We start from the raw sequence: 26,376 nt of genomic DNA on the forward strand, positions 1-26,376 counted from the left end.
AAAAAAAATCAACGTGCTTGTGACACACCAGGTCAAACTCAGGGGTTTTAACCACTGCTGATAAAATTGTTACTCAGAATTGTTTACAAATTCTACCAGATTCTTGATTTAGTTTTGAGGGGTTTTTTTTTGAGGGGGGGAGATTATAATTAGAGGTTTTACTCTGACTGACAGGTACAGTTTATAATTTCCACAGAAGGCATTTGTCTCATTGATCACTCTTAAGCACCACCTGTACCACAAGCCCTGCTGTTGATTCAGATCTGGAATAACAAGTCAGCAGGAAAGATGATTATGGGCCCTGCACCGTCAACACAGACCTTGGAGCATCGACATGAAATCACATGAACTGGGTCCCTATTTACTTTGTCAGGTCTTTCCTCTGCCTCCTACACTGAAGCTCTCTAAACTCTCATAACAAGTATACAGGTTTTAATCCATCATATACACACTGCAACAAAGCTTTGTACACCTACAAACCTGCTTGAACTCTGCCACTTGGAGCCATCTTCTTTGTGCTCCAGTCCATGACCACACACCTGTCACTTCTTCTGGAATGACAGAATGTACACGTGCATCACCTGCACACTGAGAGAGGAACGCTTGCCTCATCCCTAATTTAGTGATCACCAGAGAAAGGTCAGCAGCCAGAGCGACCCTGCCAGCCAGCCACTGGGACAGCACAGGGCACACAGGTCTCCCAGCTTAGACACACTTTTGCAGTCAGCAGTAGCCTTTCAGCTGTAGGAAAGGCTGGAGAGTTATACTGCCTGCCATTACAGTCTCTACACCTCATTCAAGCATTATTTTGAAGTCAAAATAAATTTTGACTTCATTGTGACTGTCTGTGGACAGAGGTGAGCAAGACTGAGACCTGCTGAGACTTAATGGCAAACAAACCTAGCAGTTGACTTCACCAGAGCTTTTCTTGATTTTTATTATTTTAATTAATGTCCATTTGAAAATTTTGACAGTATTTTCATTCCTGTGTTAGAATAAACTAAAAAGCACTTAAATGCCAAGTACTATTCAAATAAATAATTAATAAGATACTGAAAGTAATTAAATGACTTCTGAAATTAATTACAGCAATCTTTTTACAACAGAAATATTTCAATTTTAAACACAATAATCTTCAAAAGACATGACACAAAAGAGATTTTTTTGGGGTGTGTCTTCGCTTAAAATTAGAACAGGTGATCATAAGACATCTTTTCCCAGACCTGGCAGACATGGAAAGAATCAACTCATGCAAACGAAGTCACCACCAGTGGGTTTGATCTTGCTGATATTACCAGAAGGAAAGATTTTCTGCTCCTGACTGACTTACACCTCTTTATCAAGTCATAGTTTACCTGTGGTACATTCATCTATACCCATTATTGCAAATACAAGCCCCTGCTCCACCAACCTGCTTTGAAACACTTTTAAAACCTGCTTTGAAACATTTCTTTTACCTTCTCTTTTAATTCCCATTCTTTGTTAATCAGACTGTGTCTTCAAGAGGCTAACTATGAGAACACTCAATACTTAATCATGTTAATCTATACCACTATATGAACAGATTTCCCATTTTATCTTCCTGCACCCAGAATAAACCTTCATGTTCTTTCTCCCATGCTCTTTTTCCACAATCTATACTCTAGTGATTTTCTCTTATTTTTTTATATTATGTCTGAGAAGAATTTATGATTTTATATTAATTGTTTTCTGACATGTGCCTTTGGTTGCCATGAGTTAGACTCCATAGCTTAACACTTATCTGTTTATAAAAAACCCCAATCAACTGTTAAATGAATTATTTCAATTGTACATATTCCATATGAGCTCTGATAGAAACAGTAAATCCAGAGTGTTCAACAGCAGCAGTTTAGAGATTAACCTAATTACAGGCTATTAAACCAGGAGAATGCAGCCAATTGCATTTCTAGCAGCCTGCACAGAACAGCAACAGATAATGATGATTTGATGGTTTTCTAGGACTTTGGAACAAATACTTGGCTTTTAGTCTGAGAGCAATGCTGGACATTCCTGTCTGATGCTTGGGGGATTCAGCCAACTAACAGATACATTTGGTGAAGAATCTCATTCTAGTCATGCCCTCCCTTCCTAATTTCCCTTTTCACTGTTTTGTCGTCTTTGCCTGTTCCTCAGGGAACCGAGTGATTGATAGCCTAATCCAATGACTGTATTACAGCTGCCTCAACTTGGACTCTTTTCCTTATCATTAGCAGTTAGCCTATGGTTAAATTCACAGCTCACTGCTTGGTACAGCCCCTGAGATTTAAGGGTCTGGCCTTTAGAAAATATTTAACATAAAATTGAAATCTTGACATACTGAGAATTCAGTTCTCTGCAAGGCTTCTTTAATTAATCCAACGTACTGTACCATTGTTCTATATGAGGCTCTGACATGGTGAACTGTTACCGAAGCTCACAGAGATGTGTAATTCTAAATTAAACACTCGCTTACATGTACCCTCACTGCATTTGTTTCCCAAGTACATGTGCATGAATGTGAAAATTTAAATCCAATCTCTAACAATAATAAACCACAAACCAATTACACTCAAGGAGTAAAGACTCTTTATTCTTTCAAGCTCAGAATGAGCCTTTTTTTCAAAGTAAGAGGAGGAGAAAACACAGCTTTGTTCAAATGCTCTGTGTAAAGACTCCTCCTTCATTCTTTCTCCAGGACTCATTTAATCTTTTGGTGAATGAAATCAATTATGATAATTTTTAATCAATGCACTAAAAGTATAAAGTGTTTTCTTTGTGGGAATGAAATTGGCTAGAAAATACTAAAAATTGAAAAAATATGCTTAGTTCTCTAACCTTATTTAGAGAATACTTATTTTAAAATAGCTATAGGAAGGATGTAGACCTTGATCTATGCTGTAAACCTTTGCCCTACTTCCAGTCAGTCGATGAGCTGCAAGCCTCTATGAAAATGGCAGCTGAGTCCCAGATGAAAAATTATGCATCTCATAAACTGCTATTCTGCTGAAATGTCAAGCTATGGCAGGGCTGTACCTCAAATTCAGCACTTGGCATTTTCCTTCTGTCTGCTTTGTTGCCATGAAGCAAACATGAACAGTGAGGATTTGTGTAGGGCAGGTAGCAGGCGAGCTCCCTGTCAAAAATCTATTATTAGGGCTCTGATCTCTCCTGCACAGACCAGTGATGGCAGTACACTAAGAGAAATCAGACTGCTGCAAGGACACGACAGAAAACAGAGGACTCTTTGTGAATCCTGACATAATATATGCAAATAAGGGCTTTTAATGGCTGAGCTACATTGAACAGGAATAATAAAACAAAATTAAAATTGTACTATGGCATATATTTTGTTTTTCACTGCTTTCCACACTGTTTTATAAATATATGTTAATGTAAATAGTCTTTAACTCCTGGTAAATATTTATACTAAACAGGAGTGCCTATGCATACATATATTTTGTTTTGTTTCCAGTGATGGGCAGCTTTTCATTCATTTCTATTGACCAAAATCCAAACTGCACTGTCACTGAGAGAACTGTGATGAGTAAAGTGAATGCTCTTAGTTGGTTTTTTCACTTTTCTTTTAATCATGTGTCACTGAATTAAAATTAAAAGGCAGCCTTTATTATTATAACTTCAACTTTTTCTCTTTCAATATAATTCATACATTTCAGATTAGAATATATGCCTCTATTAACAGAGTCAATATACGTTTTAATTTAATAACTCCCAAAAAGCGTTCCCTTAAATGTCACAATTGCTCTTGGACAGTGTTTTTCTGAAAAAACAGACAGCTCCACAAACTTCAGAAAGTAACTAAAATTAACTGTCTCTGCTGTTTTCCAATAATTACACAGTCCTGTGTTTAATGACTGAATCCACCGCCTAGATATCCTCCTTCTCATATCCCTTGTGGGCAGCTATGAAGTTATAACACACAGCTTCCTGAATCTCTCTTTTTCTGGAAAATAAGCACATGTACTTGCACATGCTGTACAATAAATTTGTGCAAATAATGCCAAAGTACTACAGCATATAATAAATGGACAAAGCAATAACAGCACACAGACATGAGGTATTTGAACTGCTACTGTAAAATACTGCAATATTTCTGAAACAAAGCATTAAAAGAATACATAGTGAGTGCACCGTAGAGAGAATTGCTTTTAACCTAAGTTTTTGCTAAGTCCAGTGTATGGTTTTATAAATTTATCCCCTAAGGATTTGGCTTCCAGACAAAAACAAAGAAACAAACAGATGACAAAGAACAAAAAACCATGGAAATTTAAACAGAAGCTCTGCTCTATTTTGCCTGCAATAGATATCCCATTGTGCTGCAATGTGATGTGTTTTATAAAACACATCTGGAATATGGAAGCACAGTATGAAAGCTCATGGAAAAAACCTTTTTTAAAGAAATTTAAAATACATTTCAAAGAAATAAATCTTAGGGAAGTGTGCAGCTGCCGACAGTATATTAACATTTCTCAGAAACCTGGAAGCTTTTTCTGGTATCTCTAAAATACCAGAATAAGCATTTTCAAAATAATTTACACTTACACAAACTAAAACATGTCTTTCAGAGCCAGAGGTCATCATTCTTTGTGAGGATAAAAACCCCCACTATTTCCCTCTTTTTAATAGACAAATACCTTGCAAATACTCTTCCCATGTATAGGAAGAACTCATGACCAAATCTCACATATTCTACATTCTCAAACCTGAAATACTGCTAGATCCATTTTAAAAGCTTCTTAATGGAAATCAAACTGTCTCTAATGCTGCAAACACATATAACAGTTACACAGTTTGAAAAATTGTATCTTAATTTCAATATTTTTTTCTTTCATCATAAGGGCTTATTTCCTCAACCATATTTTGTATGGACTTCATTAGGATAACTATGTTTTTTGAGTAATGGGCAGTTCCTCTAAATGTATTTTTTTAAAAATTATTTAAAAAAAATGTATGAAGACTGGGGGATCCTCTAAACACAATGTTCTCTCAGATAACAGGCCACAAAAATCTGCAGGGCTATCATAGCCTTTAGACTCATCTGATGCTCTACAGTGCAGATTGGAAATTAATTTTCTTTAGAAAACAACAATATATCAAAAATAAAGTGAAATTTTTCCTGAAAATATATATATATATATATATATATATATATATATTTAGTCACAAGGATAGAGGTAAAAGTAGAAGAAAAACCTAAGATATTTTATAAAGCTCAATATTTTTAGGGTAAAACTGGAATCCAGGAGGCCCAGCTATGACCTGGGCTCACACCTGGGATTTAAACCTGGCTCTCCTCATGTTCAGGTCAGCAGGCTGTGCCAGTATGAGTGTGTATCCTGTGAGAGCTGTTTCACTTTGTATTAATAATTCAGTATTTGCAGGGAAGTGGAGAAGAGAGAGACTGGTCCTACAGCCTGGTAGTCAAACCTGGGATTCCTCCCTGTCAAAGCCAGCCAAGAAACAGGAGGGTAGAAAGGAGGAAACAGGGATGCCTCTTGCAGCTTAGCAATTTTCAGCTGATCAAATTAGACTAAAATAGGAAGGTCACTGCCCGAGCACTGGCTGGCAAGAAAACACTGACTCTGACAACTCAAAACTAAATCGGGCTTTCAAAGTAATCCCATTAAGTCTCTCCTTCTTTGAACAATTGTTTAAAAAACGTTAAAAAAAAAAAAAAAGAGACCAAAGTCTGTTCTCAAAATATCTCAGAATTTGGCAATGATGTTAATAAACTTTTTTTCTTATTATTTTTCTTTATGTTAGATAAATCATAGGAAACTACATGTGATTTCATAATTCAAGAGGAATTACAAAAAAAAAAAATTCCACTTCAAAAATGAAAAATGAACATCCTGCACACTTAGAAAAATGAAGAATGAACCTCCTGCATACAGCTGCTTCTGCATGAGGTAGACAAGAAAAGAAAAGATGAAGAGGCCAAGGGGAAATTTTATATGGAAAGTATTTTTTTCAGTATATGGCCACATAGGAGGACATTTTTGAACACTGGAGGACAGTCTGTCTGTCAAAATGTTGGGCAGCTGGACAGAGATGTCTGTCAGTCAAAATGTTGGGCAGCTGCTGGGGCACGGCTCTAACCCATCTCTTTGTTATTTGCTCTTCATTGGAAACTTTCATCAAACTCAGAGGAGGGAGTTTGCACTCACCTGGGGCAACCTGCACTGCCCTAACACAGTGACTTTATAAATCCCTGGAGAACATCGGTCCTTTAAGAGATCAACTTCTTGTCCTGAGACCTGGTAACTGCCAGGGCCAGCAGACACACACAGAGGCTGCATAATGCTGAGGGTCACCACTGCTGAGTCAAGGTGCATTTCAGACCTCACCAGGACACCTCAGGGGACCCTGTGCTGAGACCTTGAGACCTCCACAGGGCTGGGGCCAGAACTCCTGCCTCACTCACTGCTCCTCTGGGCCATGGGAGCATCACCGCCAGTCCACAATCTATGCACATGGAAAAATCCAGAAAGCCTGATCCAGCTTGGCTGTGTGCTGTATCTGCCCTAGGTTTGTGCACTACAGAACAACAATGAACCAGCTGTGCTTTGGGAAAACACGCTGAAAATGAACCAGACTTACTGCTTCTATAATAGTGCTGCCTTTCACATCAAAAATTAATTCTCTCTTGAGAAGAATTATTTGGACAAACAACAAAAACTTACTGACTCTATCAGATAATAAAATAAATTTACGCACATCAAAATAGAAACTCAGTATGTTACGCTGTGAAGCAACTTTGATGCCAAGACCACAGAGCACTTCCCACCAAGCCTCTAGGCATATAAGTGGTGCTCCTGCCATCCCACAGACAGGGGAAACAGAGCACGGAAAGGTCAAGTGTCTGGCTGCAGGCCACGTGTCTCCGCTGTGGCACAGCTGGAACAGGAGAACGGCCGCCCTGCCCCTTGCTCTGACAAGATGACACACTCTCCCACTTTCTGTCTTCTTGTAAGCATGCTAGCTCTCCTGATTTAAAATTGCTTCCCTGCTTTTGGAAATTTGTATACTGCTACACCTGACTGCTGAGCAGGAAGTATTGTAATATCCTGCCAAGTTACTGACTTTACTGATTCCGTGGCTTTCTTTTGTGCAAGGACTTGTGGCATTGGGACCCAGTGATGACTCTTCCAAAACACAATAAATTGACAACACTTTCAGTATTCTAAATATTTTTTAAATAAGCAGATTTGCATCATAGGTAATGGTGCATCCTAAAATGTAATTTTTTCTCTCCTCTGATACACAAAAAAATTCAGGAAAAAAAAATTATACTTACACACATACACACACATATTTATACATATACATAAAATAAAGAAGCAATTTTTCTTTGGGTCCATTTAGTATTATAAACCACAGAAGTGCTGGACCATCCTCACAGCTGGACATGCAGGTGCCTCCGTAATTTACATTGCATACATGTTTCAAATTTGTGACATAGACACACTTCTCTAAAATGCAGCCATTTTATATATTTTATTAGGCAGAATTACAGTAGGAAGGAATATTCACAAATTGCAACTTAAATGAGAAAATGTGAATGGTGTTACTTATATAAAATACTACTGCAATAGTTCTTTTATTAATTTTTAATGCACAGCACCCACTGTGACCTCCTTTATTCTTTTCCTGTCAACATGGCAGGCTAGAGAAATTGAAATAGGCTTTAGCTGTTCTCTTCTTGTTCCCCTCTTCCTCCCATTTTGCATAATATTAAAATATAACATCTTATTGGACTGTCACTGTGAAACCATTATGCGATAGGCATAATGATTTTTTCTGATTGTTATCACTTTCTTACTTTTCAGCTTTCTCTAAAAAATTCCAAATTCTATGTAGTTATCTAAGGCAATAACGCAATTTGCCACTGAATACACTCACCTGAATTAAAGTTTGTTTAAAAGTCATCTTTTGCTACATTTCCTATGGTTCTCTAAGGATAACACCAGTCACATAAAATAAAGGATATTTTTGCCTGTCTGGTCTCCTCTGATTACTTTTTTGGGGTGAGGTAGGAGGCAGGTCCAATGGAATAATGTTTGACTCAATTGGGAGGATGCTATTACTTCTTTTATGTATACTTACTGCTACTTTTATCACCAAGGAGACTAATCTCCATACCAGTAAAGCCAAGAAACTCACAGTATTGTCTTCAGGGCCAAGTTTGTGTTGTCACAACAACAGAGTTCATAGGGTCAATAGATTAATACATTAGTAAGCATCGGCACTGAACCAGACTGTAAAAGTTTTGAAGCTGGTTTGAAAATTAAACTGTGAAGCAGGATTTGAAAATATGGGCTACACAAGATATTCTTGTATATCTTGAGGAATAGGCTACAAAAATATGCATATATTTGCCTAATACTGTCTATCATTTTTATCACAGTGGGAAGAGGAGAAAATAACCTCTCTGGAAAAAGTGCACTTAGTGGGAAGGAGCAAGGAAGGCTGGAGATTGGGCTATGAAACATACACTGCATTTGGATTGCTGATATTTCCCCCTGCGATGCCCTTTCATTAGCCTCTGTCTAACGTGGGGCCTGACAATTGTGACAGGATGAAAAATTTGAGGAAAAGCGAGGGTCACGAGGGAAGAGATTTCCTTCCCTCTCCAATGACCCTATCACAGTATTCTGATGCAGTACTTTACCATTAAGGAAAGGGCAACCCAAGAGCCTTCACACTTAATCTGTTCCATCTGTCATGACTTAGAAACATTGACCAGCAGTGAGCTTTAAGGACTCGGTGCGACTGCAGACATGATATTCTAGCCCACTACAAGGACCTCCTGATGTTTTGAAAGCCTCCAAGGAAGTACCACGCATCAAAAAGGGCAACACCTACCTGACATGCCACCATATGTGGTCCTCAGTCCTCGACCAACTGCTGGCCAAGGTGTGCTGTCTGCTTTCAGTCCCATCAGTCCTGACACAGTGTTGGTGGCTGTAACACCATCTGCGCCACCTGTGAAAGAAAAGGTCAGTCGCTTTTTGTTAAATCATGTGCGTAAGAACAAGAGAGGATAAAATACTGAAGAAAACCTGTGAAACTCTGAAATAACTAGAAATTCAAATAAACAGCTGGAGAGCAAAAGCAAAAAACTGCAAGGGGATGCACAGAAAGGCCCTTATGACCAATCCTGGGAGAACAAATTTAGCACTAGCTTCGAGGCAGGCTGCATCAGCTGAAAGAGCTGTAAGGGCTGTAAGACAGCACGTGGAAATGCTGGGGCTGATAGGCAGATCTCTGCCCTTCAGCTGTGTGGGATAGAACCCGCTACAGCAGTTGTTCAACACCTGAAGGTACCCCAAAACAGTGGCCACCTCCTCCAAGCTTCTGTGCAGCAAGACAAAAGAAGCAATGTGACAAAGAAACAATTACCATGGTTCTAAACGATGGATTAATACACCTACTGGCAAACTTATTTGCTGCCACATTGTGCATTAAGCTCTAAGGAAAAAAATATATATACCTTCAAGTAGTGTATTTTTGTTTTCTCAGAACACACACACCATTTTCACTACTAAATATAGGAACGGGGGGATTTACAGTGGTATGGTAAGCATATAAATATGACAGAAGTAAGAGCATGCAGGGAAATACTATACAATTTATTCTTAACAGTCTAATGTGGTTCTCTTCATATATTGCTCTATTCCAGATGCATGAACAAAATTAGGAAACCTTTCATCACTGTACTTATTCTAAATATATCAAACAATATATTTTCCTATTAGTTTCTGTTGTTATCTTTTATTCCAGCAACGTTCCTTTATTACCCCTGCAGCAGATCAGTAAATCTGCACAACTTGTGCACTGGAGTTACTCACCTTCCTGAGCAGCCATTGCAATTTTCACAATATCAGTGACATTTGGGGTCAGTTTGGCAAAGAAAGGAATGTGAACAGCTTGTCTAACCCAGCGACAGATGTTCCGTACCAGCTCTGGATCCTGTTCAAATAGGCCAGATAAATATAGAACATAATTAAAAGTAGTATGAACAAAAAGTATATTAAGGAAATAGAAAACTTTGTTCTAAGTGGCTATGCTGCAATTTTGTAAAATTGCACATCAGAACTGAGCTTGATCTCATTAGTTAACTTATTTCGACACACCAAGTAACTGCAAATCCACTACAGAAAGGTTTGTATGTGAAAAAAAGGATTTTTTTTTCAGAAGACAAAGATATCACAAAATGTTCCCTTCTCAGAGAGAGAAAAATACCATTTTGGATGACAGACTATTTTACCCATTTCTTTTAAAAAATAATTTTCATTTTTAATGACTCACTCTATGTAAGGTACATTAACAACAAGCAGTATCCTATAAAATAATGTGAATCTGAAACATTGTCTGATCACATCTTGATCAGAACAAGGATGAATGGAGGTTGCAGGGCTATCAGAATGCATTTCAGCATTTCTGAACTCTGAGAATAACTTGGGATGGTCATAGTGTAAATGAAAGATCAAAATCTCTGTTAAAGCCAGAAATCGAAATCTTCAAGTGTTAGCTTTTCCTGATTTCCAGTCATTTACTTCTCTTATGGAATACATCTCATGTAGACAGTAATCAGCTGCCCTTTCCACTGAGGACAGCTCAGTAAATAACACCTGCCTCTGGCACATACAAGGGTCCTTGCTCAATGTAACTCTTGTTTTATTTTTCTGTGGGCAATTAATAATGCTCTCCAACAAGTACCTTAAAATTTGCAATACTGATGCATGGAAAACCTGGTGCATGTTCTGGTTAAAAATTGAACGGTGCTATTACAAGATTCAGCACAAGTATTACCTGTGGGTAGGCTAATCAGTACTGCAGCAATTATTTACATTTACTAAGTCTTTATCACTCTCTCAGATAATGAAATCTGTCATATATGAATAATCTCCCTTTTGGATATCGTAAAACTCAGAAAGTTGCATTGCTTTGTAGTAACTGAGAATGGGATGAGACTAAATGAAATTTAATTTAAAACAATCCAGCAGACATCAAGGTTGCCAATCTAATGAACACAGGAAATATCCCCTTGTTGTTTTTCCTTTTTACACCAATGGCTAAATACAAACAAAAACCCCACAGGCTGTGTTCCTAGAAAGTACACAGTGCTTGACATGAATAGTAAAATCCTCAGACTTCGCTCTGGCATCCCAATAAAAGCGGTGATCTCCCACCCATGCAGCTGCCATGAAATATGCATGAAACGCTGCACCGGCAGTATGAAAGTAGTTGCAGCTTTGACTTTCATTTCTGTTTTGAATTTCCTTCAGGCCCAATGCAGAAATGAGAGACCTTCTAGAAGCCATGAATTGTATATCCTTTATGTTAATTTTTCTCCTTAGAAATCCTTGTGATAATGTTCAGGATGTGGCACCACATAACTCATTATGCTGACTTCCTTGTGCTTATAGTGCTACCATAAAAATTCCTACTCTAACACACACTGCCTTAAAAAATTCAATTATTTTAAACCCCATTGAATAACTTTTTGGGAGACATCTTTCATAAAACCCAGTTTTCATCCTATCTAAGACAATTTAACTAGTTCATCTTTCGTCATAAACAATAATTGTTTGGTTTTTTCCCTTGAAAGTAAGTAAAGATCTTTATTTTCAGTCAGTTCTATTTCTGACAAACCAAGATTAATGCAATTAATGCAATGGAATGGTCTTCTATTTCTCATGCTAGTAAACAGTTTAAATATCCGATTGCACAGCACATGATTAGAAAAAGCCCTTTTGAAAGGCTCACTTGTATCAGCCTTGGAAAACTGCCCATTTTTGGTCCCCATACAATCACAGGTAAATTAATAAGAAAATAATTCAAAAATTCAAGTGAAGGAGGTAAAATCTTTCATCCTGTTTCACTTAATATTCCAGGGAAAAAAATGAATGTTTAGTAAGTAAACACTGAAATAACAAAAGTTAAAACAGTGCTCTGTTGTATAGTGAGACAGTTACTGATAGAAATTGGAGAGTTGATGAATTTTATACAAAAAAATTAGAATTCCCATTAAATTTGACAATTCTGAACTGAAACTGGTATTTCTGAAGGTAATTTCCCCCCAAAATGGTTTATACAATTAATTTGCACATTAAATAAATCTCATATGAAGAAAATGCTGGTTAACTTTAAAAAATGCCAGTTTACCCTTGTGCCACACCCAAAAGCCACATCCGTGTGTTGTATCTTGCTGCTTCCCTTTACAGTGTGAGTCCTACAATGGAGTTGTGCTGGAACATCCAGATGAGCCTTTCTTCCACTCTCCTCCTCCTCCTCTCCTTGCTCTGCCTCCAAACCCTCCTGCTTATGTAGCTGCTGGTGCAGTGACCAGCAGAGAGGCACCTGAGCCCCCCTCTCCCCTCCCAGCAGTGACACTGGCAGCGCCCATTGGGCACAGCCTGAGCATCCCTGCTGCCAGAGGGACTTCTGACATGAAGTCACTGCCTGAGAATACCAGAGCTTTTGTGCTCTACAGACAAGACAAAAAATGTATTCAGAAAGAGGAATAATATCCTCACCTGGTTTTGTTCAACTTCACATTTTCTTCTTTAGATCGTTAAGAGAAGTCATTGTTAATTTATAAATTTTGTAATTTCTTACTCTGTTTTCACTAAGGACTTGGAAAAATGCATTCTAAGCAATCAGATGTCTGAAAACCAGAAGATACTGATGTCACTGGACAGAAACTTTTCATAGGAAATGAATAAACTACATTTCTATAGTCCGTGGAAGTTCACTGGATGGTGCACAACTTCTCCACAGAAGCTTCCTTGCCTTTAGACTAAGACCAAATTGCAGAGGTCACACAACAACACACTTTTGAGAAACACTAAAGTGATTAGATACAGAGAATTCACTTCTAAATGCAGTCTTTGACTAAAGAAATGGAACTCAAAACTTCAGATTTCTGAGAATACTAATTTGACCCATCCAAAAAAGTTTTAAACTCAGGCACAAATTTACCAAAGTGAGTAGCATGATACCAAAAATGAATTTTTAAGAGGTTATGTACAAGTATCCTTCTGCCTAATTCATTTGACTGATTGAGGACCTCCCATCTCCTTGGATTTCTGAAAGACCAACCTCAATTCACAAATCGCTTTTTGCAATTCTTTCTTGGATTTATAAAACATCCAAGGATAAGCATGTAACTTGTGAAAGAATGAATCTTGAGGCCCAATAAATCACATTACAAAACAGTCAGTGATAATACAACACAAATATATTTTTTTTAGTCCAATCTAAGTTTATGAAAGTGCCTGCAGCTTTTATCATTGATAAAGTGGTTGATGAAGCTTGCCTAGTCAAGAAATATTTTCTAAAAGGCTTGCTATGTAAAATGTTACTAGCTGTAAAAACAGCTGGGCATTTGTATTAACAAAACCAACAATAGAAACTAAATAAAATACTATTCTGCTTAATTTAGTAAAGGAATGTACTGCTTTTGGTTCAGTCTACCATGTTGCTAAAAATTACCTTCTTTCATTACACATAACTGGGTTTGTTGGTTCTCTCATTAAGAATGATACAGTGTGATTGTAACAGAACGGGTAGCATAATTTTACACTGTGTGTCAATCCAGAAGAATGAACAAATGCTCCAATGGACTGTAACATCTATTGCCAGCACACTTTGTTTATCTGCTGTATTTTAATTTTTATTTAAACAAATTCCATCTAAATAAAAGCTTGGTAAAATTATCATTGGCTAAAACGTTATATTGATTCATGCACCGTACCTACAAGAATCTGTTGGTAATTTAATACCACTCTTTTGGTATAAGCTGTACATCAGCATGTCTTCTGTCTTCCTGTTAATCAAATAATGCTTGTTTATTCCAAAGGCACAGGAGATTTGAATGTTACAGGAGTTGTCTTTTTACTTCCCTAAGCAACAGTACAGAATCATTTTTCCTGAATATTCATTATAGCCTTGGGCTAGATGAAGCTTTTAATCCTAACTACTCATTGCCAATGGGTAGATATACTAGAGGAAAAACAACTATTCACCTTTTTTTTCTAAATGATCACATGATAAGCTTAACTACAACCATAACTATAAGTCCTCAGAAATTAAAGCAGCAAGTTGTCTACTGATTGCATTTGGCATCAGTAATGAGATGAATCCCCTGTCCTATCAGCCTCAAGGCAGATCCATCCTGCATGTTTAAAAGCAGCGTGAAAATGCTGTGCACAGAGTAGGTCACCTCTCCTTGTGTCTCATGGAAAGAAACAAAACCATGATGAGATTACCACAGAAATGTCTGGCTGCAGATTTTTGGAAATTTTTATTGTGACCTATTTTCAGTGTTCTTTCAGGGCCCTCATTTTTGCACTAGCCTGTTACAGCACAATCTTTACACTGCATTCAGAACACCTCTCTGAGATAGAGAATTACTATTATACCTGTTCAATAAATGGAGAGATGAGAGTCAGATGGCCTGAGGTGCATCTCCACAAATCACCTTCTTTGGTGCCCAGTTTTGCGGAAGTCATTTGCATAAGGACTTAAAAAGGTTTGTCTGGCAGAAAACCGCACTTAATTCTCTGGACTATACCTTAAATCATGAGATACTTTACACATTAACAACAGAAATATTTTTAATACTTGGATTTAAACAGATTTTCAGAGCATTGGAATTATGCAAAAGATAGAACTACAACTACTTTAGGGTAACAAACGTGTTTGTTAACTATGCAAACACTCCTTGGGAAGCACGTGTGTGAGTACATGTACATCTACATGTGTGCATATATATAGAGAAAATACAAATAGCAGTCTGAAAGATGTCATAAAAAAACCTCAAACCTGGAATTTTCCCCAAGAACTTCATAAGAAAGGTTAACACTCAGTAGAGCACATTAGTTGATCATGTCTAATGAGCACTACAGAAAATGAGGCTGTCCCTAAAAAATGGTGGCAGTTCTGTCTCACTGAGAGCACGACAAGGACTTGTACAGTTGTGGAAAGAATGAAAATGCAGCTTTTCTCAGACCAAATCCTGACTCTGCACATGTATGAAGGCTTCATTACATAGACCTACTGGATTTATCACTACACATCATGTTGATAATTTGTGTTGGTCCATTATTCTGACCGTGAGGATGGGAAGTTCTAGATGGCACAATGAGTGTTGCAAGACACAGCAAGACCTTGCATGTAAAGTCCTTAAACCTCATCTATCACTGACTACAATGACCTAAACAAAAAAGCTTCAGAAATGAAAATATTTTATCATATTTAATGTAAAAGTCTAATCTTCCTCATACACGTCAAATCTTTGGTGGCCACAAGACTATTCTGATGTATATTTGTTGCCTATGAGTTTTATGGCTAAATGCATTATTTTAACATGTTTGCAATTTTAAATGCTGATAGTAAGTTACAGAGGACTTATTTTTTATTAATTTAGCACACATGAAGCAGACATAAGATTTCTTATGTGCAGATAGGCAAGGGTTGGCAAGTGCAACAACACTGCATCCTTCCCATGACAGATTTTCTTTCTGTACTGGTTCTTCACACAAAAATCCTGTATTTCTGTTGTATCTATTAGCATTGGAAGATTTTTTTTATGAAAAAATGTTCTATAGTTAACTTCTCATTCTGAGCAGTAGATAGATTTTTCAAAATAGTACCCATATCTACAGGAAAAGAGGGAGAGCTTTTATGATTACAAGAATGATGTTGCATAAGAATAAGTAAAGCTTTCTAGGTGAGAATTTTCAAGACTCATCTGTTAAATTTAATACATGTACTACTCTCACTTTACTGTTTCATTCAACAATAGTCTACAAGGGAAGAGTTAAACCTATCCTCAGTCAAATTGCTATCTGATGGCCCAAGAGGACCCAAATGCATCCTCATCTGAAAAGCAAAGAAGGAGAGGAGGATCTTCCCCTATCTGCTGGTAACCTCCATGCAGAAGGTCAGCTTTCTAGAGCATCCTACTCTCCCTCTGAACATTACAGTGGCACTACTGCAGTGTGGAAAGGCAGGGACAGGATACATTTGGAGCAGCTTTAGAAAGTGAGTAATGTTAATTTGGGTAGACCCTTCACATATTCAATCCACTCTACTGTCTCAATGTGTACCTGCAGATCTGCATCTTTTACAGAGATCCCATAAATGTAATGAGGATGTCCTAGCCTGACAAGCTGTTAGTTTAAATGTGTCTATCCCATATTTCTTGTCCAGAAAACCATTAGAAAATCGTAACTTAAAAATAAACCAAAAAACCGAACCCTAATAACAGGAAAATCCCAACTCTGTGGGTGAAGAACTATTCCTTTGCTATTCATTAAAATATGAAGAAAAAGTAGAAGTGTGGGAATTCCACCTTAAAGCATTGCACATCACTATCTGTAGCCTTCACTACTTTTATATATATATGTATATATTAATGTGTGTATTTTAATATTTATCCTTTACACCACTATCTCTTGTCTTTCCTGTATGAGAGGCCCAAGATTGTCTTCATAAAACTGTCTCTCTCTAAACCTACACAAAATTTCCCCTGTACCAAAACACAGAATTACAGTCAATCACGGTAGCAAGAGTCACCACTGCAGAATCTTATGGTTAGTTTTACTGCCTTCTTACACCCTAGAAAGGAGCAATTTAGGTTGTGCATTTGTCCCATTTCAAACTTAATTAAAGCTAACAATTTGTTTAAAGCCTGTCAAAATAAGGGAAGGATTTCCCAGGATAAAAGATTAATAACTCTCAGCTTCTCATCTAGAGTAAAAAATTCTTCCTCATTTCTCAGGAAATTTGACAGCTTTTGGTCAACATCTATTGACCGCAGCTGTCAAAAAGAAAGAAATGAAGCAGTTTAACCTAAGGCAGGAATAACAGTTTTCAGGGTTGTATGTGAAGCTATCTATATATATTAGGAAAAAATTAAAAAACTGGCCTAAATTACATCAGAGGCTTGGTCAGCCTCACAAAAATGTAGCTGCTGGTTGAGAGCTTCTATCCCTCCAGCAAGAATCCATGATGTGATGTGATCTGAAACCAATGCCACACAATAAATTTTACAGATAATGATAGAATTCAGGATTCTTTTCCAGTCAATACTGTATTGCTTTTTGTCATAAGATCCAAGATGTACTAGTTTAGCAAAAAAAAAATCCAAAAGAACCAACCCCCCAAAATTCAAAATCTCATTAAATATCTTCTATAAAATGGTACAAGAAAATCCCTTTTAATTCAGGATAGCAATTCATCCAAAGATTAATAATTTCATATTTTGTTCTAGGAGAATAAAGATGTTTCATCCCACTTAAGCCCTCAGCTTTTATTAATTAATTTGCACTTCGAAATAAGAGGTCTTTTCAATGTGAAGGGAGGTTGTAGAGGTGGAGTTTTTGGAAGCATTTCTAAAAGAGCAGAGATTCAGATGAGAAAAATTAAGCAAATTCCACATAGTTACCATTTCACTAAACTACCATAGCAACAATGTGCTCTGTGACTATTGTTCACTGATTTAATTCAAGGACATACTTACTTTCTACTTTCTAACACACTCTAAAATGCTCCTTTCTTTAAAAAAGTCTTTAGAAACAAGTCTACTAAGTAAATGAAGACATTTATGTTGTTTTTACACAGCAAAATATTCCCTTTATAATTTGAACAAAAACTGTTATATTTTTAAACTGAGAAGATATCATATGACTTATATAACCAAGCATGTCCTACTAGTGAAACAAGCACATTTTTGCTTACAAAATACTGCATATTAGGCTGTAGAAGTTTAGCTTGGAAAATTCCCACTCATTTTTGCAGACTACATTTGTTCTTTTGGTAATAGATTTATCAATTAGGCCAAAACATTACCAGTTGAAAGTAAAGACATATTTTTATCTTTAAATTTAATTTATCATATTAATTAAATTTTATTTTAAAAAATCCCAACCTTACAGAGAGTAATGACTCCCAATTCATAATGTTTTTGCTAAAGTAAAAATCTAAGTGAGAATTGAGAGACCTGACTGAACTTTCTTTTTCCTGTGGTAAGTTATAAGAACTAAAAAACTCCTGTCACCTAGCTCCATTCCTAGATGCTTGGACTTTATTAATTTAAAGTAAAGCTGCAAGCAAGGTGTCAAAATTTGATCAGCTACTCCTTCAGATCTGTCACTGTGAGTTCCACTTGGGGGAGCCTAATTGAGATTCTCCTTTTCTTCCAGTGATACCAACGTGTCACTGGACTAAATCAAGTCACTCTGGATTAGGTCCAGGTTTTGGGCATGGCTGAACTGAGAAGTCATGACTCTGAGACCCTGTTGATACTGAGAGAGATAACAGCGGGCATTGAGAAAACCAACAGGAGACTGGGGTTTCTACTCCTCAAAGGACTCACAGGCTCTCCTCAGACTCCTTTGTAAAACTGAAAGAACAAATTGGTGCACATAAAAAAGAAAGTTTAAAATCAAAAGCATATAACAAAATAAATCTTAAAAGACACATAAAGGGTTTCTATAGAATCAGAATTTCAATAAATTTTTCAACTTTAGCAGATCCCTTTCTCCCTTTTTTTCCTTACTCTGCTTTGGTATCACAACTATTTCTCCTTATGTCAGCTCTTTAATTAGAACCTTTGAAAGATGTTAAAAGCACAAGACAAATAACCCTTGATTGCCTCACTTCATAAAAAAAATTAGAAAAGTACCTTGTTATAGGGTTTCTTTATTGTAGTACTTACTGGAGCTGCACAAATCAATGATGCCTTAGGTATGTCAAAAAACAGACAAAAATAAGCCAAACAAAAAGAATCCACTCCAATGGGTTTTCACTTACCTAATCTAAAAGCTGCCAATTTTAACATAGGTCAGCATCCAAACTCAAGAATACATTTATCAAAGTGCTGTGTGGGAGATCCTCTTTGGACACTTTATTAGCAGCATGGCACTCCTACACCCCTTCTGGATAATGCTGCACCTCATGACTGAAAACTCATGTGCAGACAAGGTCAAAAATGAGCTGGAGGTTTTTGATTGACCAGTACAGGAAAGCAGAAAACATATATTTGTGTAGGAAGTAAGAACAGCAATTAGAGGGATGTCAAGATCAAGCACAACTGAGACTTGAAAGGTTGGTTGCTGCCTTTAGTCAGCTTTGTAATTACTCCTTTTCTGAATTACAGAAAAGCTTTTTGTTTTCTCCCCAGCACAAAGAGGAAAATAACTGAATTTGTTTTGAAAATTGATTCCTCTCTCTGTGAAGGTGGTTGAGCCATAGTGTTTTTCCTTATTCTGAATGTTTGTGTTTTGTTTCACTTATTTTTAATTTGAAAATGTTATTCTAAGCAACCAGAAGAAACACCTCTGTTAGAAAACACTCTAATTTAAAAATTAACTATAAGACATTTTGTATTTGCTTATGGTTACCTTACATGATAGGGAAAGCAGTCCTTTTGTTTCATTATGATAGGTCTGATAAAACTTTAGCAATGAGCATTTATAGCTATTGATTTTAATGCAATATTAAAGGCATTTAATTCAGATGATTTTCTTTGGTTTCCAGAATAAAGATCACTAATAGTTGGCCTGAAAGGTTGATGCACAGTTGGCAGTCCAAATTACCAAATTATTTGTTCCAATATCAACTGGTTTAAATATTCCAAGTGAAAAATACAGAACTGCACATTTACCATTAGTAAACTTCTTGGACACACTGATCAGAAAGATTTATTTAACAGTGCTGGTCTACGCAAACTGTTGACTAATAAAAATGCCTTTTTTACCCCTGACAGAACAAAATATTTTCTATTGGTTACTTCTAGCCAGCCAAAATAATGTTTCTCATAGCACTGTAAAAAGTGGAATGCAGCATGATTAAATAATATTTCAGCTCTTTAGTTCATGCAGAGGTCACTGGCTAGAAGGCAAAAGGGTTTGATTAGGTTTACGTCATATGTGAAATATTCTAAAGGGAAGCTCAGAACTCGAATATGTGAAGGCTGCAGCTACAAATAGCTTTCTCTTGTGGTCAGGTAGGCAAGCTCTGTCCTTTCCTATAATAATAAGGTAGAAAATACTAAATAATTGAGGAATTATTGAAACATGAAACCAGGGAATTTAAAACCTATGCTCTGAGAAGAATTTGCCACTCAGTTTTAAAATGTTCATCAAGTGGGCATGTATTCAGATTTGGCTACTATAAAGAGCAAGCTTCCCAGCAAACTAACTTTCCTAGGAGCCAAGGCAAAATTTCAAGAAATATGAGTCTAATCCTGAAAACTCTTGTGTCGGCAGTGAAGAGACTAGTTAATATATTGCTAATTAACTTTATCCAACACTGGCATAAAACTGAAACCACAGAAAGAAAAAATTACTAATGTGCACCAAGATAAACAATCTTAAAATATTTTATTTTACCTGAATATTTATTTGCTGGTGATCACTTTGATTCCAATAAATCCTGTCTAACAGATATCATAGTTACAGAAAACTGCAATGTCTCATGGTGCAATCACATATCCAAAGGCATGTCAAAGGGCCTGGGCATTTGCTCAAGTTTTCTACATTTCCCTCTTCTGAAAACATCTCAGGGCATTAAAATACAATTCCAAGAACAAGTAAAGGTTGATATTTGGTTTAAAAGTTCAAAAAAAGGGTTGTTCCTTTATGGGAAGCGCTCACTATATACTTCATTACTGTTAGGCTACTGAAGTGTCATTAAAACAGACTAACAGTGCCAGGTCACTGATAAAGTGACCAAACCAACCTTCCCTGCGACATCTGTCACCCATAATGTCAATTTCAGCAGAAATTATTCCATCATAGCAAGATTGAAAATTAAGTGTAAATCCAAATAGCTTTTATGTCTTCATGATTTTCAAGGAAACAGAATCAGTTTTACATTTGCTAAGGCATTCTGTAGAGAATGCCTTCCTTACATAAATATAAGTCACCACACATAATCAGTATTTCAAACCTTATTAACAGCCGTAGCATGTCATTAAAAACTTTCAGCAAGTTGGTATGGCTGTTAACATTATTGCCGAATTTATAATCCCTTTTTATTTTCCATTTTGTCTTTTGAGTAATTCAATTAGAAATCCTTCAAAGCAATAACAGTGGATTAAATGTTGTCAAACCACAATACGAAATTACAGAATAGAGTTCTGATGATGAATTTATTAAACTTTGCATTTCAATTCATTTCTCCTTGAGTGTATAAAAAGCAGAATTCTTTAGACAAAACACCAATTAACTGTCGTACCTCATTATTAAGTATTGTCTCTTTTTAAAAGATAGAATACATGAGGACATAAAGGATGCATGAAAGAAATCAATTTAAATCACAACATTTAATTACACCTGAATCCTGCAATGGTACAGAAAAAAAATGAATTCTCATGTACTGAAGGAAGGTGAATGTCACGTACCCAGGAGTGACCATAAAGCTAGCAAGCTTTTCCTGCTCAGATTTCCAGTGAAACAGCTCCTTAATCAATTTTTACTTCTAAAGCAACTCAGCAAAAGTGTTTAGTTTATGAGGAGAGTTCTGAAGAAATAGAGAAAGAAAAGAAAGAGACATCTGACAACAGAGAAGATTAAAACCAATGCAAAGAGGTTAAACAACAAAACTAAATTATCATAAGGGATGATCTTAGACCATGATCAGTGTGGGACCACGAACGTAAGTCCACAAAACACATCTCCTGACCAGCCAAAAAGTGTTCTTATGTCTACATTTGTAGGAGTTGAAGCGGGCAATCAGCAGCATCCCTTCTCCCTGCACATCCTAGATTCCTTCCCAGCAAAACAATGCCCAGTACAGCACATCCCTGCACACAGAGTAACAGCACCACTGCCTCAACCAAGAAATCCTTGTTTCTCAGGAACTGAATTTCTTGCTTCTGTTGAGCTTTTCCCTCAGTTGAACTACCAAGGCTTCTCTTAATATCCATTTGCTCGGGCAGCAGACAATTTCCCTCCTCTCCCCAGTCATCCAGTTTTATGGAATTTACAGTGCCTTTGAAACACTGTGGACACTGAGAAACATGACTGAAAGAGGTCATTTGGTCAAGACATGCCCCAAAGCAAGAAAGGGCAGTGGCAGATGCAAAGACACTGAGATCAGCTCAGATTATATTTTGAAGAACCAGCCAAATGGATGGCAGAGGCCAATGCAAGAGAACAACAAGATGTATGAGTCCTGAAACTCCACGGCAAACACCATGAACCTGACTTGGGCTGGTTTATACTGGATTTTGGGTGACAATGTCCACACTGCTGCTACAGCCCAGTGCTGCACCACTCTGCTGTACTTTGCATTAATTTGTAGCAATAACTGATACAGAAGAGAAGAGCAAGAACTAATACTGCCTGCAGGACTCAATGAATTATACTTAACCAGCATATTATTGTAGGCTGATAGTAGAATGTCACATGAACACAGATATAATCAAATTCTGTTTGGGGCATCATTTATTTAAAATACTTCAAGCTCCTTGCTGGCAGAGCAACAGCGAATTAGCATGCTATGCTGTGCACTTCAATTAAAAAGCAGCCTCATCTTTCCCATTTCCAAGGTACAGCAGAGCAAATCTAATTGTGCCATGCAGTCAGCTCTCATCTTCGCAGAGTAACCAGGGCTTTGGGGTTTTTTTTCTTTTTGTTTTTGACAGATTTGTCGTCCTCTGAATGAGGCAATGTAGGCTTTTATGAAACTTGCCTCCTAATTGCAGGCAATAAACATAAGCACAGCCAGCAGCAGACACTGTAGCAAGTACCACTGAAGCAAAATGAAAATAAAGGTAAGAAAAGAACCACAAAGCAAGTCCATTTTACATATTATCTGAATAGTTAAACCACCAGAATCTGGATTTCAGTGCTCACAAGAGACATATACATTCCTTCTTCAATATAAACTAAAAAAAAAAATCAAATAATTCCCCAAACCTAGGGCTTAAATGCTGAAATAGGCAAAGATTTTTCTCTATTTTGGGGGTTAGAAGGTATGACTAATTAATGAGAAATAGTTATATGCCAGGATGCTATTAACTTTTGCAATATTTGCTTATAGCACTAAGGCTAAGATCTTTGAATACGAGATTAGCTGCTTTTGGCTTGAGACCTTGTTCATACTGATTATCTCACTCCAAGTGTACACCCAAGTCCTTTTATACGGTACTCATTTCCTATTCCTGGTACAAAGAATACAGTGCCTTTGGTGAGGAACTGAACAGGGTGAATCCACAGAAATGGTTGTCTGAATGGACTCCAGGAGAGCAGGTACTGGAAGGTCCCACTCGGACTGGCACTGACACCACCACCAGTGATGTTTGCCACACCTTTGCCTGCCTGAGCACTAAAAACTACAGATATAGAGAGTACACAGCTCTCCACCAGACAACATATTCCTGATCTGCAGCACCTTGTTAGGGAATTCTTTTCCTAATGCACAATTTGAAACATTCAGCCTGCAATTTGCCCCTTGCTCTATCATCTGACATGACAGAGAATAATCTTCTTTTTGTAGCTGCTCTTGCAGCATCTTGTCCCTTCTTGTCTCTTCCTTTCAGGTAGTTGTAAGCTGCTATTTCCTTTCCTCTGTGGTTTTTCGCTGCCCACTAGGCCAAGAAGACTAACAGATAATTTTGAAGACTTTGGGTATCACTTGATACTACCCACTTGTCCTAATAATTTTTGTTCTAATGCTTCTTGGGAGATGCACATTACAGCTCTCAGATGTGGGGTTTCATCCTAGCAGGAATGCAAAGTAAATCCAGATTACTGACTCAATTTAACTATACATTCTTGGCAGAGCAGCTGGAGAGACTTAATATCCTTTATACCAAAATCAAAAAGACAAACACTTAAATTTTTTGGTTTCACATGACATTAATAATTCTGAATATTCAATGCCACTTTTTAGAAGGATAAGTAAGAAAAAAAAAAAGTAAAACATCTTCGCATGCTTTCCAGTGAAGGATAAAAAGTGCACCACAAATACAACATCACAAGTTAGATGTTGAAATATCAGTGCTACCATCTCACATGCTTGATTTATTATTTTCATAATTTTATGCTAAAATCACTACAGGATTGAACTATAGTGGGAAAGTGACACTCATTTTATAATAATCTACTGTTCATGTTGTCTTTATATTTACTATTAAATGTTTTGTACACATAGGTTATATGATTCAAGGAAAATCTGTGCATTAGTGCTGGTAAATGTAATGACAAATTCTATTACAATTTTTAACAATATCCACTTCTATACCATTGCAGATTGTTACAAAAGAACACAAACCTTAACTTTATTATCATTAATCAGCATTAGTAAATATAATTGACATTTTATACAGAACCAACTTTAAGTAACTTATTGGCAGCAATACAGATACCTCTTAATATTACCCTCTGGCTAGCTATGCTGTTTGGGCGCCAGAGTGTCTGCACTAATGACTTGGAATTAAAATCAAATAAAAGCTGAGAACTGTAATTCAGTATAAAACAAACAGCCATACTTAGTACCCATTTTTATATATATAATTTGGATATACCAGGATCCTTTTTAATTTGTGGTTGATATAAAACAGTGAAAGCGTTTGATACTAGACAACAAAATAGGATAGAGAAAAATAAATCTGATGTTCCCAGATTTCTACACTTACCGTGTGGGCACACCATAGGAATTGGAATGAGAAGAAAAACTAGACAGTGTAATTAACCTTTCCTTTCCCTTTTTTTTTAAACAACAACAAAAAGGCAGAACATGTTAGACATTATAAATAGTAAAAATACATATTTTTCTGCCATTATTCTTCATCTCAGCAATTTCTGTAGTTTCTTGAGGATTTAATGTGCTTAGCCATGAAAGAGACCTAATCCTTGAAAAAAATTCCTATGAAGACATGGATTATGTTATCAAAAAGATTTAAGAAAACCTGCTTCACTGTACAACCAGGAAAGCTGCTCTGCCTCTCAAAGCCTCATGCCCTGACTTCCAGATATCAAGTGGTGGGTTTTTTTCAGAGCATATCTGAGCCCTGTCTTCCCCACACCACCTGTGCATGACCTATTTGACTTCAGCTCTGGAGGGCGGGGGGAAAACAACTAAAATACCAAAATACTATCTAGCACTTTTGTATCTTCTGATGGGGTCTCCAGGGGCTACTGTGCATGGAAGCCCCCTGAAGGGGCACATATGATATATTGCACATATCACTACTTAATCCAGTTTATGCCCACCCTTTGCTTCAATAACCTCCATTTAAAATCACTGCAATTTAATTTTAGCCAACTCTGAGGAAGAATATCAGGATCTGACTCTCTAAACATGGCTTGTTTTATTCATTCATTCATCTAAGTAAGTTGATTCTTTTCTGAGCTCTCATTTTGGTAAGACAAGAAAACACAGGAAAATGTTTAAGCAAGAGTAGTATATATGAAACATTCCAAGGAATATCCATACTGTATGGGAAAGACAGAAATATTATTATAAAAGCATACATGTATATGTAAAGAAATCTTTATGGATCTGATCTCCTCCATAGAGAGTCACAAATCCACACGATAGCCCTGAGTGCTGAAGTTTTGCATTTGCTTCTCTGATTTTACAATAGCTGAAAGATATGTAAAAACTCATGTAGCCAGACAGCTCCCTACTGACTACACATCTAAGCAACTTCACATGCATACATTACTCCAACCACTGAAAGCTGGAAATAACACATACATAAAAAAAATAAAACACCCCATGCTTGAAAGGAGCCCGTTTCAGTTTGAAACCTCCAGGGCTCTCCCTGACCAGACTGCACCTTCCACAGTGTCCTGCCTTCTCAGGCAGGGACACATCAAACTACTGAGTTATGCTCTGCAGACTGAAGGGAGGGAATTTCTTCAAAAGAAGAAATTAGAAACATGGCTAAAATAGCAATTTGTTTTTGAATGCAGTTCAGGGAAAAAATTAATAATAACTACTACTGTTTTGCTAGTGTTATTGTGGAGGGCTTTTATGATTCTCTGCCATTTTTAATCACAACTTCAGTAAATGACCACTGGCCATAAAAAGCATCCAGACTACTTTCATTAAAAATAATAATCTACAGCATGGACCAGATTGACGTAATTTTGTTCACAGAAAACAATAAAATGCCCAGGGCACTGTGCCTGATAGTATTGCTATGATAAAGCTATGCTTGAAGTGTGTCCACTTGAAGCGTTGCACTGATTACAGCTCCTAGTGCTTCCCTAGTTTCAGAAAGGGAATGGTTCAGTTACCCAACTACACCTCAGGTCTTCTAAGTTTTGTGTTTAACTGAGCAAGGGAGGATGAATTAAGATGCTTATTAGCCCTCTAGAAAGGGGTCAA

General features: G+C 36.9%; 1 protein-coding gene across 7 annotated transcripts in view; it reads right to left on the reverse strand.

The window, feature by feature from the left end:
- DPYD (dihydropyrimidine dehydrogenase) overlaps window positions 1-26,376 on the reverse strand; it is a 329,803-nt gene that overhangs the window by 75,882 nt on the left and 227,545 nt on the right. For 6 of the 7 annotated variants that reach the window (XR_012581360.1, XM_074546150.1, XM_074546149.1 and 3 more), the window contains 2 exons: window positions 9,870-9,990; window positions 8,884-9,003 (listed from right to left, as the gene is read on the reverse strand). Coding sequence is in view for 5 of the 7 variants with exons in the window: in XM_074546150.1 (XP_074402251.1) it covers window positions 8,884-9,003; window positions 9,870-9,990 (241 nt within the window). In the remaining 2 variants the exon portion in view is untranslated. Of the gene's footprint in view, window positions 1-8,883; window positions 9,004-9,869; window positions 9,991-21,436; window positions 21,556-26,376 lie in introns of those variants that run through there. The other variant, XR_012581361.1, reaches the window with a different exon arrangement.

Source organism: Zonotrichia albicollis, chromosome 8 (genome assembly GCF_047830755.1).
Source record: "Zonotrichia albicollis isolate bZonAlb1 chromosome 8, bZonAlb1.hap1, whole genome shotgun sequence".
NCBI lineage: Eukaryota > Metazoa > Chordata > Aves > Passeriformes > Passerellidae > Zonotrichia > Zonotrichia albicollis.